The sequence below is a fragment of the Podarcis bocagei genome (genome assembly GCF_964188305.1).
Source record: "Podarcis bocagei genome assembly, chromosome: 13".
Classification (NCBI taxonomy): domain Eukaryota; kingdom Metazoa; phylum Chordata; class Lepidosauria; order Squamata; family Lacertidae; genus Podarcis; species Podarcis bocagei.
The window spans coordinates 39816762-39827681 of record NC_138138.1 but is presented as its reverse complement, the minus strand read 5'-3'; the positions used below and the strand labels follow the sequence as shown (position 1 = coordinate 39827681).

General features: G+C 47.9%; 1 protein-coding gene and 1 long non-coding RNA gene across 6 annotated transcripts in view; one reads left to right on the top strand and one right to left on the bottom strand.

The window, feature by feature from the left end:
• Nucleotides 1-277: 277 nt before the first annotated feature.
• Nucleotides 278-6995, bottom strand: FIZ1 (FLT3 interacting zinc finger 1). Its single transcript, XM_081168420.1, has 2 exons — nucleotides 6787-6995; nucleotides 278-4013 (listed from the first exon to the last, which is right to left on the bottom strand). Exon 2 carries the CDS (start codon nucleotides 3995-3997, stop codon nucleotides 2555-2557), a length of 1443 nt encoding a protein of 480 aa, XP_081024546.1. The 5' UTR covers nucleotides 3998-4013; nucleotides 6787-6995; the 3' UTR covers nucleotides 278-2554.
• A 34-nt stretch (nucleotides 6996-7029) lies between these two features.
• LOC308572430 overlaps nucleotides 7030-10920 on the top strand; it is a 33430-nt gene continuing 29539 nt past the window's right edge. For 2 of the 5 annotated variants that reach the window (XR_014001756.1, XR_014001757.1), the window contains exons 1-3: nucleotides 7140-7584; nucleotides 7682-7749; nucleotides 10696-10906. This is a non-coding gene — a long non-coding RNA (uncharacterized lncRNA). The other 3 variants (XR_014001754.1, XR_014001755.1, XR_014001758.1) reach the window with 3 other exon arrangements.

The window sequence follows — 10920 nt, the reverse complement described above, 5'->3', positions numbered from 1 at the left end:
ACTGCTTGTGTGCTTGGAGAGGACAGGTGAACAGGTCAGGTGGCAATTGCAAGCAGGAAGAGCAAAAGGGCCAGGAGGCACATGGGTGACACTGGGCCTCCTGGGGCAGGTAGCCATTGGCAGGTGCCTGACTCTGCCTGCCCGACACCCATGAAGCTTATACCTTAGGATAACCTTGCTCTCCGTAACACACAGGCATGGAAAGATAGACAGACACGCACACCAAACAAATGCCCGGCTAGAAGGCTTACATTCCACAGAAGATAAGGAACTGGAATTTGGTCAGGAGCAGGCTTTTATTAGGTTATTTTCAAGGACCTACCAAGGGCTTGGAGAGAGAGAGAGAGAGAGAGAGAGAGAGAGAGAGAGAGAGAGAGAGAATAAGACTCAACTACTTGCCAGTAAATAATTCCACAGGGGAGAGGGCAGATACTGCTCTCGGTTCTGGAATCTGACTTAACAGGGCACATAGGAACTAATCTGTCCTGCCAGGAGGGCACTAGGATGGGCACAAGCAGGCAAAGAAGAATGGAGCGAGGGCAACAGGACTTTGGCTTAAAAAATAAAATAGGAAAACTGACAACCCTAGCTCTCATCATACTTTTTCGGCTTATGAAAGAGGGTTTTTCCTCTTCAGTGTGTTCTCCAGTAGCTTATTTGACTATGGGCAAAGTCTATGCGGGTTCTGGTCTATGCAGGATCTATCAAGTGGATCATTCTTGGAGACTACATTTAAACATAAAGACACACAAGCCTAGGCAACTCCTGAGCCTCCTCCCTCCAGTCCCTGGACAAGCCAAACATAAGGATACGTTTCTCCAGCTCCCCAATATATTTTTTATGAAATCCAAATCATGTTTGCTGAAATATTTCGTGAAATGTTGCCTTCTCCTGAAGATCAAACTCTTTCTGAGGGCTGAACCTTTCCATGAAAGCAGATGCATCCCTTTTAAGCCTTCAACCAATTTTCAGAAAAGAACATTTGCTAGAAATAAACCACACTTACGGCTGGCAAATTAAAACCAGGGGAAATGGTATAGCATCATGAGGGCAGAAGAAAGGGGAGGTCAAACAGTGAGCAGGTCTAAGAAGAAACCTGCTGGCTCCACTATAAGAAAGAATGCTTGGTTTGATGGTCTGAGCCTACAGATAAAATCATGCAGGCACGCAAGCCTTCAGTTCATCTCACAGGTGGCTACTGCTCTACAACCTGCAGGCAGAACCTTGCCTTCAAAGTAATTTTGCTCTAGCCAATGCTGAGCCAAACATGATAATATGGACATCTTTTTAAAAATTAAATTTATAGTCCTCATGATTGCAAAGAAAAATTCTGGAAATAAAAGTAGCAGTTTTTGAACCAAAGCTAAGAAAACACAAGGGCAAGTAGAAGAACCTCAGTTTTGTTGTGAATCTGCAATTTTTAAGTAGGGTATTTAAGGACATGATTCCTGTTTGGGTTGGGTTGTTTTTAGCAAATGCAGTCAGAAATAGGGATACTAATATTAATAATAAGCTCTCCTAAATTAACTAAAACCTTTCTGGGCATCCCTATAAAATACAACAGGTTCAGTTCTGCTTCAAGCGTAAATTGATTTTTAATGGTTTGATTATACTTTCCCCACACTTCCCTCCAAGGAAGACTTAGAAACCATAGTTTTATCAGGTTGCTGAGAACTCTCTGGTCTTAATCCACCATCACCTCTAGGCCATATAGAAATACAATGCCTAAAATTCTTTGGTGAGCTGCAGTTCTGGAACTCGAGCCCATTGGCTTTGGCAAGGACAACATGCCTTTCAAGTTGGAAGGGAAAGGCAGAAACGTCCCCTAACCGTGGCCACTCTTGTCGAGGGGCAGAGAGATCAGAGGGAAAGGGAACCAACCAAGTCACACAACCGGATGATGCAAGGTTCCTGCACACTAGTATTTCTATTGCCCAACAATGCTGTCTGCTTTTCCAAAAGGGAAGACGTCCTGCACTGCAGCAAGTCAATAAATCTGCATCCTGGTAGAATGTCTGAGCGCACCTCTCCCATGACAACTAGGCAGTCCCTCCTTTACATTCCTGGGAACCACAGAGCACTACAGCTATTGAGGCAACATCATCTCAGCTTGGTCAAGCTCACTTGGACATAAGTATCTCTAGGGGGGGGGGGCGAGCCTTGGCCCAAGAGTTGCATTTCCTGTCACGTCTTCATTATGCCTGGGAATATTAAGGGTCTGAATCCCAAAATGTTCAGTTACCTGTCTAGGCACAACCAGCCAGGTATCCTACCCCCAACCCACCGAAGACGTTATAACGGTCAAGCAAGTGCAATGTACTCTACCAACAGTAGTGGAACATTAGTAAAATAATAATAATAATAACAACAATAATACTTTTCTATCAGCTCACAATTGTAAATTCCTGCCCTACAAGGAGGGCGGGGAAATCAAAGTTCTAGCCGCATCGGGCAGAGTGACACCTCCGAAACCAGATCGCCTCTGGCAGGGTGGAGGTAGAGGAAAGCAGCGTTGGGAGGGGAGGGTGTTTATTCTGAGAAGGGGGCTCCCTGCCTAGTCAATTCCGCGGTGCAGCTTGAGATGGCGGGAGAGGTTGCTCAAGGTGATGAACCCTTTGTGGCAGACGGTGCACTTGAAAGGGCGCTCGCCACTGTGCAGCAGCCGGTGCCGTTTCAGGTAGCACTCGTGCCGGAAGAACTTGCCGCACTCGGTGCACTGGTAGGGCTTCTCGCCGGTGTGCACCAAGACGTGGCGGTCCAGGTCCCGCGGGCTGCGGAAGTACTTTTCGCACTCGCTGCATTTGTAGAGTTTCTTGCTGGGCCGGGCGGGGAACGCGCGGAGGTCCAGCTGCGGCAATAGGTGGCGTTCCAGCTCGCTGCCAGGGCCTGACATCGGGGAAGCAGCCACGGCGTGGCTCAACTGGTGCTCCTCCAGGGTCTGCAAGTTCACAAAGGGCTGGCCGCATATCCCGCAGCTGAAGGAGGGCTCGCCGCCGTGAGCAGTCAAGTGAGCCGCCAGGGTGTTGCCATTGGCGAAAAAGGTCCCGCATTCACACTGGTACAGCGTTTCGGGGGGCCGCATGTCCGGAGGGTGGCAGGTGGGGCAGCCCCTGCTGTGCTGCTGGGCCTCTGTCCCCCCATCTCGCGGCTCTTCTTCCAGGCCCCGCAATTCCAGCATCCCATCGCTTGGCGGAACCTTCCCAGAGCACACTGGGCAGGGCGGGGGCCTGTCCTTGGCATGCGTGAGCTTGTGGCGCTCCAGCAGCGCCGCAGCGTTGAAGTCCCGCTCACAGTCGGGGCACTTGAAGGGCTTGATGTCGGTGTGGGCAAGCCAATGGCGCCGCAGTTCGGATGCCAACTGGAAATGGCGCCCGCAGGCCCCGCAGCCAAAGGGCGCGGCCCGGCCTCGCCCGGCGCTGCAGAGGTGCCCCAGGGGACTTTGCTCTTTCCCGCAGGCCAGGCAGCGGGGGGCGGGCGTCTGAGGGGCTGCGGCAGCGGGGGAGGCGCGGTGCTGCCGCTTGAGGTGGCGCCCCAGGCTGCTGCGGGAGGAGAAGCGGAGCTCGCAGACGTGGCAGCAGTAGGGCTTCTCCCCCGTGTGCACCACCTGGTGGTGGAGGAGCCCCGTGGAGTCTCGGAAGCCTTTGGGGCACATGGTGCAGCGGTAGGGGCGCTCCCCGGTGTGGCTCCGGATGTGGTTCACCAGGTTGAAGGAATGCTTGAAGCTCTTGACGCAGTGAGGGCACTGGAAAGGCTTGAGCTCGGTGTGCCGGGCAAAATGGCGGCGCAGGTCCGAGCGGTAACGGAAGCTCTTGTCGCACTCGGAGCAGTGGAAAGGGGCCCGGGCACCCGGCCCATGGTCTGTTAGGAGCGACGGGTCGTCCTCCGCGTCCGAGTAGAGAACGGCACACTCTTCCACGGTTCCGGTGGCAGTCCGGACCCCACCTGGGGCCTGAAGGGAGTGCTGGCCCTCTGGCCACTCTTCATCGCAGTTCTCCATCTACCCAACAGTGCTTCTACGGGACAGAGAAAGGACAGTGAAATAATCAGAGTGAGACTCCATGGCCGCCGAGCCCTCCCAGTATAAAAGCATTCCCTCCCCCTGATTAAACCCCGCTATCCGGAACAGGGAGCCAGTGTGGAGTAGTGGTTAGAGTGTTGGACCAGGAACTGTGAGAGACCAGGGTTCAAATCCCCACTCAGCTATGAAACTCACTAGGTTACCTTGATCCACTTGCTGTTTCTCAGCTGAACCTACCTCAAAGGGTTGCTGTGTGGATAAAATGGGGAGTAAGTGAACCATGCATGCCGCCTTGAGCACATTGGAGGAGAGGTGGCATATACACGCAATCAATCAATCAATCAAGCCTAGCACAGAAGGTGCCTGCGGAGCACACACCTCTCCAAGGTGCCAAGGCAGGAATCTTAGGAATCTGCATGTATGTGAAAATGGCTCTTCGTGTAGTCAGTGGGCTTGGGTCAAATAAGGTTCAGTTTATAGCTTTTGCTTCCAAAAACAGGAAGTGAGTCAAAGGATTTGGGGAATTCTCAAAACTTTTCAATTGCACAAGATGACAGAGGGTGGCAGACAGTACAGTCAACCTTGGTTGTCAAACGTCTCGGCTGCTGAATGTTTCGGAAGCCAAACGCCGACAACCCGGAAGTAGCTGCTTCCATTTTTGAGCGTGTCTCCAAAGTTGAACAGCTTCCGAGGCGTTTGTCAATTTCCCCCATTGAACTTGCCCTTTGATCCTCGGTTTTGGAAGTCAAATGGACTTCCAGAACGGATTACTTTCGAAAACAGAAGTCCCACTGTACTAGGTTTGGATGTGGGAAATATTCCAGATCTGGATCTGTGCCCAGCTAGTGGTGACAATGGCTAGGCTGACCTGGGGGGGGGGGGCGGGATCACGGTCTGGACTCTCAACCTAATTGGTCTCACCGAGCTGATATGTGCATAAATGAGATGAGGATAAAGGGCACAACTGTAAAGATCACTCTGCAGATGGAAGTCCCATTAAGTCCAATAAATCTTACTCCCAGGAAAGCATGTATAGGATTGCAGCTAAAGATACTGGACAGGGATAATAAAAAGCCCACTCACTATTTTCTGCAGCAGAGAAATGTAGCACACTCAGAAACATGCATCCCTTGAATTTATTTGAATGAAATGGGGGGGGGGGTGTTCCTAGTTTTGGGCGGTAGTCAGGGAGACCTAGGATTGTGTTTAAAAGGTTAGAGACTAGAAGTGAAGCCATCCCTTTCCAAAGTACCTGGAAGTCCCCCAAATCTGTGTGAAGCCATTCTGTCCTAAACTCCTAGCTCCCCCCCCCCCGACCCCAACCCTAAAGTCCTGACTTTCAGCCACACTTGGCACAAAAGATGTTCATATGCATGGCCAGCAACCCAACAGCCGACTCCGGGTCTCTTCCACATTACAGTTCTATGATTCTATAAACATGTAACACAGAAATTTGTCCCAAAATTGTAGGTGGATTTAAATTTGCACTTAAAGTAATATTTAGGTGAAAGCTTAATTGCTACTGCGATGCTGCCAGTTGTGAAGTGATCTTGCTTGAGGTAGCAGAAAAGGCAGAAGGAAGTTAAGCCATGTATTCCCTCTTGGAAGCAAGAGTCCCCTGCCAGAAAACCCAAAAGACCAAGCATCACGGATTCCACTTTCCCACCTTGGCTGCATAACAAGACCACATGCTTATGCATTCTGTTAATTAATTCAGAATAACTACTACTGCTCAGGTTCCAGAAATCCAAGTTGTTAATGAGTGTACTCCCACATCAGTTGTACATTGTGGAAGACATTAACCCATTTATCCTGACTGACTATAACTAGAGGAAAAAAGATGCTAAGGATAACTTGTTTTATTTCCTTCTTATAATTATTTCTATAAATACATAATCCATATAAAAGACACTTGATAGGTAGAAAAACATAAACCATGACAGCCATGTATCACACTAATAATACACAGTTGTACATGAAAAAGTCTACACCTAAACATCCAGCTTTATCTTTTAAATATGTACTGCAATCAACACTAATGCTTGTTCATATCTTAAAACAAGCCCCCATACTACTTATTACTATTACTTTATCGTAACATTCTATATAGCACATACTGCTTCCTAATGTTCATAACTTCCTACTGATGTATCAGGTTACTGAATCCTATTTAATTAAATCCTTCCTTTTAATTTAAAATCACTGGCAATTTTATATTGTTGACTTGTTCTCTAATTGGGTTCAGTTTATGAGGTTTAATCATCCACCCTCCCTCCCCAGCTCGGGCACATAACATTCCAGTAGTTGACAGAAATGTAAAGAATTTGGGTCCGGATATGATGTTACAATGCTCTCCTTTGCATAGTTTAATGAACAATAAAAAAAGCTGATCCCCGGGGATTTGTACTTGAAATAAGGTGTTACGGAGAACTAACCTGCCTTAAGTGATCTTGAATAGGCACCCTTACAGAACCCATGAGTTCTGGCTCCCAGCATTTCCCAGCAATGACCCCCCACCCTAACTCTGTCTGCCCCCTCCCTAAAGAACCCAGGCGCCCCCCCCCCTCGTCTCTCCTTCTTGGCCTCTTTATCCCACCTGCATGACCCACTTGGCTCAGGCACAGAGGCGGCCAGTGCCAAGGTGTCAATCACGGGGTGGGTGAAGGGTGGGTCTGTTTCTCCCCTGTGTTTCCAACCCCCCCCCCCAAAGTCTAAGGGGAATCCCTCCCCCTCCCCTTCTGCTCCCCACCCACCTCCCCGGTACTCACAACTTCTTATAGGTGCCGACATTTTACGGGGCGGTGGGGGGCCACTTCTTCGGAGGAAGGGGACAGAGCCTCTCCCCCGCCCCCAACCTCCCATAGCAGCAAGCAGCCAGGCTGGTGGTGGGGTGTTGACCTCTTGCGATAGCCTGTCCTCTCCACCCTCAAATCCAACCCCTATGGAAGTTCACAGGACACCCCACCCCCCACTCCGCCCCCATCTTTTCTGTGGGCAAGGAGGGAGGAGTAACAACGGTCGCATCTTCGCCATCTTTACTGTGGGCACGCAATGAGGGACTGGAGGCTCGGTGAAGCGACATTTTTTGTGTGGGCAGCCGGCTCAAAGGTGTGATATTTACTGATATTCACAGCACCGTTCTGCACAATCTCAGAGCCATACTAACAAGAGTCTTGTATTTTTAGTGTAGGAAATAGGTTTATTATTATTGGTTAGAAGGGAGGGGGAGCGCGAAAACGATGGAAAGCACCCATCTTTCTTACTGGCAAAGGGAAGTGCAGCGAGGCCGCCATGTTTGCGCCGGGCAGTAAGCGAAGAGCTGAACGAAGGGACATGTCTTTGTTGTTACTACGGCAACTTCCCCTCACCATCCCATGGAGCCGCCATATTTGATGTGGGCAAAGAAGATTAAAGGTCATTTTTGACACTCAGGGAGGCGCCAAATTTTCGTTTTGAAATGCATAAACTAAAACAAAACCAAAACAGGTTTATCGTTCGCGTGGTCAGAGAAGCACCATTATTTATTGTGAGGGAAAAAGTAAGAACAGGAATCCATCAGTGATGAGGTAAGGAAGGAGGGGGGGCTGAGGGGATCCCATATTTTAGTCTCTTCTTGAAAAACTCAAATGGTAATTAATTGCAGTGTTTCTGCATCACTCACAGATTTATGAGGCTTCAACAGCGGAAAGAGCCGTAATTTGTCACCCCCTACGCTGACAGAAACTCCACAAGTGAGGCTCCTTGTGCCATTATAATTCTGTGAGGCAATTTCTGCCTGTCATAGTGGGGCAGGGAAATTAAGTTAATTCACCTTAGCTAGGCGAATATGGGAGAAGGAAATTATTGCAATAAGGGTCAGGCTTTCCCAGTCAGCATCCATTTATACATAATTTTCACTTTACTAATAAGGTTCTCAAATGGAGAGCCAGTGTGGTTAGTGTCAGCAACTAGGACCTGGGAGACCAGGGTTCAAATCCTCATTCAGCCATGAAGCTGCCCTTAGGCCAGTCACTGCCTCTCAGCCCAGTCTACCTAGCAAGGTTGTTGTGGGGATTGATTAAGGTGGAAGGGAGAACAGATTGCATGGCTACTGCCAGAAACATCAATCCTGGGTCTCCACCTTGAGCTCCTTGGAGAAAAAGGTGGAATATAAATACAATCAATCAATCAATGAATGCTCTGCTGAAGCAGCTTGTATGCCAGAACAATGCAAATATGTTTAAAACAGGGGGAAAGCTCTGTTCTAATCTATTCATATTTTAATTAAATTAAATTTACAGCACAATTTATCCTGACAACTTAGAATGGCTGACAGTGAAAAAGCCTCATTAAAAAAAAATCAATCACTGCCCAGTCAGTGTTGATTTTTAAATCGTATAATGTAATTTTTACATGTTTTCATTTTGTTATTAATATATACTTTTGTATTGATCTGTTTTGTATATCACTTTGTGTTTCTTTTGCATATAAAGCAATTAAGAAAATTCCTAAACACTGTTAAGTAAAATTTAGACAGTGGTACCTTGGTTCTCAAACTTCATCCATTCTGGGAGTCTGTTTTGACTCCAAAACCATTCAAAAACTAAGGTGCAGCTTCTGATTGGCTGCAGGAGCTCCCTGCACTCAAGAGGAAGCTGCGTTGGACGTTCAGCTTCTGAAAAACATTTGCAAACCGGAACACTTCCGGGTTTGCGGCGTTCTGGAGCCGATTTGTTTGGCAATTAAGCCGTTTGGGAACCAAGGTACCACTGTACTCCCTTGCTTGCTTTATTGTGTCTCCAACTCCCTCACAGCTTCTATTTATGTTGCTTTTTAAAACATACAAACATGCTTTGTCAGGTGAGTCTCGAAGGCAGTGCAGTTCCATGGATTCCATGGATGAGTGCACTCTCAGTTGATCTTAAGGTATCTTGGTGGGACAGGGTGCAAGAAGGGAAGGGCTATAGTAGCTCAGTGGTACTGTATTTTTCGCCCTATAGGACACACTTTTCCCCCTCCAAAAATGAAGGGGAAATGTGTGCGCGTCCTATGGGGCGAATGCAGGCTTTTGCTGAAGCCTGGAGAGCGAGAGGGGTCGGTGTGCACCGACCCCTCTCCCTCTCCAGGCTTCAGGAAGCTATCCACAAGCCGTGGGAGCCCGCAGGAGTTCCCCCCGGGCTCCCCCGGCTTGCGCAGAGCTGCCTGCATCCTGAAGCCCCGGCGTGCTGAGCGGTTGTGCCGGGGCTTCGAGTAGCTCTGCGCAAGCCGCGGGAGGGCTCCCAAGGCTTGCGGAGAGCAGCCTGTTCTGGGGGCTGGGGTCGGGGGAAGCTCGGGCCTCCCCCGCCCCAGCCTTGCGCCTTGGGAGGGGGAAATATTTTTTTTTCTTTATTTCCCCCCCAAAAAACTAGGTGCGCCTTATGGGGCGAAAAATACGGTAATTTGCATGCAGAAGGTCCCATTTCAGTCCTCATGCAGGGATGAAAATGTCCCATGTGAAACCTTGCATAGCTGCTGTTAATCAGTGTGGACAATGCATGGTAGTCTGACTCAGCATAAAACAGTTTCCTAAATCCTTAGGTGTTCTCTAAACTCTATTGGACCTAAGCTATTTAGCATCTTGAATTGTGGCTGGAGGCCTTTTGCAGAATTTGGAAATTGGTGCATTTTTTTTCTGGTAACTTCCTCCTTTTAGTTCAACAGTCTTCATGGTCAAGCCAACATGTGATTTGTAGCCACATCACAAAGAAATGAATGATAGCTGTTAGATCTGTACATCTTTGTGAGATAACCAGCCTCATACAACCAAGTCTAATTAATACACAAAAGGATTGAGATCATAAAGCAAGCTGTCCTTAACCTTGGGAGGGACTGCGTGATCAATCATATGGTTCAACCTCCAGTCTACCTGATGAACTCAGCATGTGAGGTCTGAGTTGGTTGCTGTAGCTCAGACCCTATTGCTCTTACAAGCTACTCTTGAGTTCCTATACTAATAATTTAGGATTTTCACCATTTTAAGTGAGTCAAGTTTTACTGACTGTGCAACTTTTTCTGAATGCTGTATGGAAAAGTACATTAATCTGACCTTTGGCGAGTTTGTAAGTAAACCATTTTTTTAAACTTATCAAACATGTGGTCTTTTTCTACGCTAGGAAAAGAGTGCAACTTTGGGGGGGAAAACATCTTGAGGAGACATTTTGGAACTCACTTTAAATTAAGGGCATGTTTTAAAGGTTTAACAACCTCTATTTCCACATTTTACTTTGCTGCATGTTTTGTGATTTCAAACCTCCTGATCATGGCATCCAGGAATTCTCCTTTTTATATACCTATATTTCCTTACCACCAACAACCATTTCATCAGGAGAAACAATAGTTTTGTGACTGAATCCAGGAGTAATCAGAGACTGAATGTCCTTTGAAGGTGAACTCTCATCATTTTGTTCTCTAACTACATTCTCAAAACCAGAGGCAATTGGCACTTTTGCTACACAAAACAACATGTATTTACTCCAGGTTAATTGAGCAAGGATAGCTAATGCCCTTTGATTCTATACTGCTGCTCAGTAGCATTAAAAAAACCTGTTTCTCCCAGGTGACATCCTCCCCTTTAAGCATTCCTTAATGTACTCCTACTCAGCATTTTATTGTGTGATCTGCCTGAAAACTTTATTTTTTAACTGCTGTTGGTTGTACAGTGGAACCTTGGGTTATGGCAGGGATCTGTTCCGGAGGCCCCGCAGCAACCTGAAAATGACACACACATTGAAGCGCTGCATCTGCACATGCACAGTGCAATTTAGAACTTCTGCGCGAGCCGCAAACCCAGAAGTAACCTGTTCCGGTACTTCCAGGCTTGCCGCGGACGTTCGCCAAAGCGGACGCAAGCGGAGGCAGACACAGAACGAGGTTTGACTGTATTG

Excerpts from the sequence above, each read along its gene's own strand:
- FIZ1 (XM_081168420.1), bottom strand. The coding sequence starts at position 3,997 with ATGGAGAACTGCGATGAAGAGTGGCCAGAGGGCCAGCACTCCCTTCAG.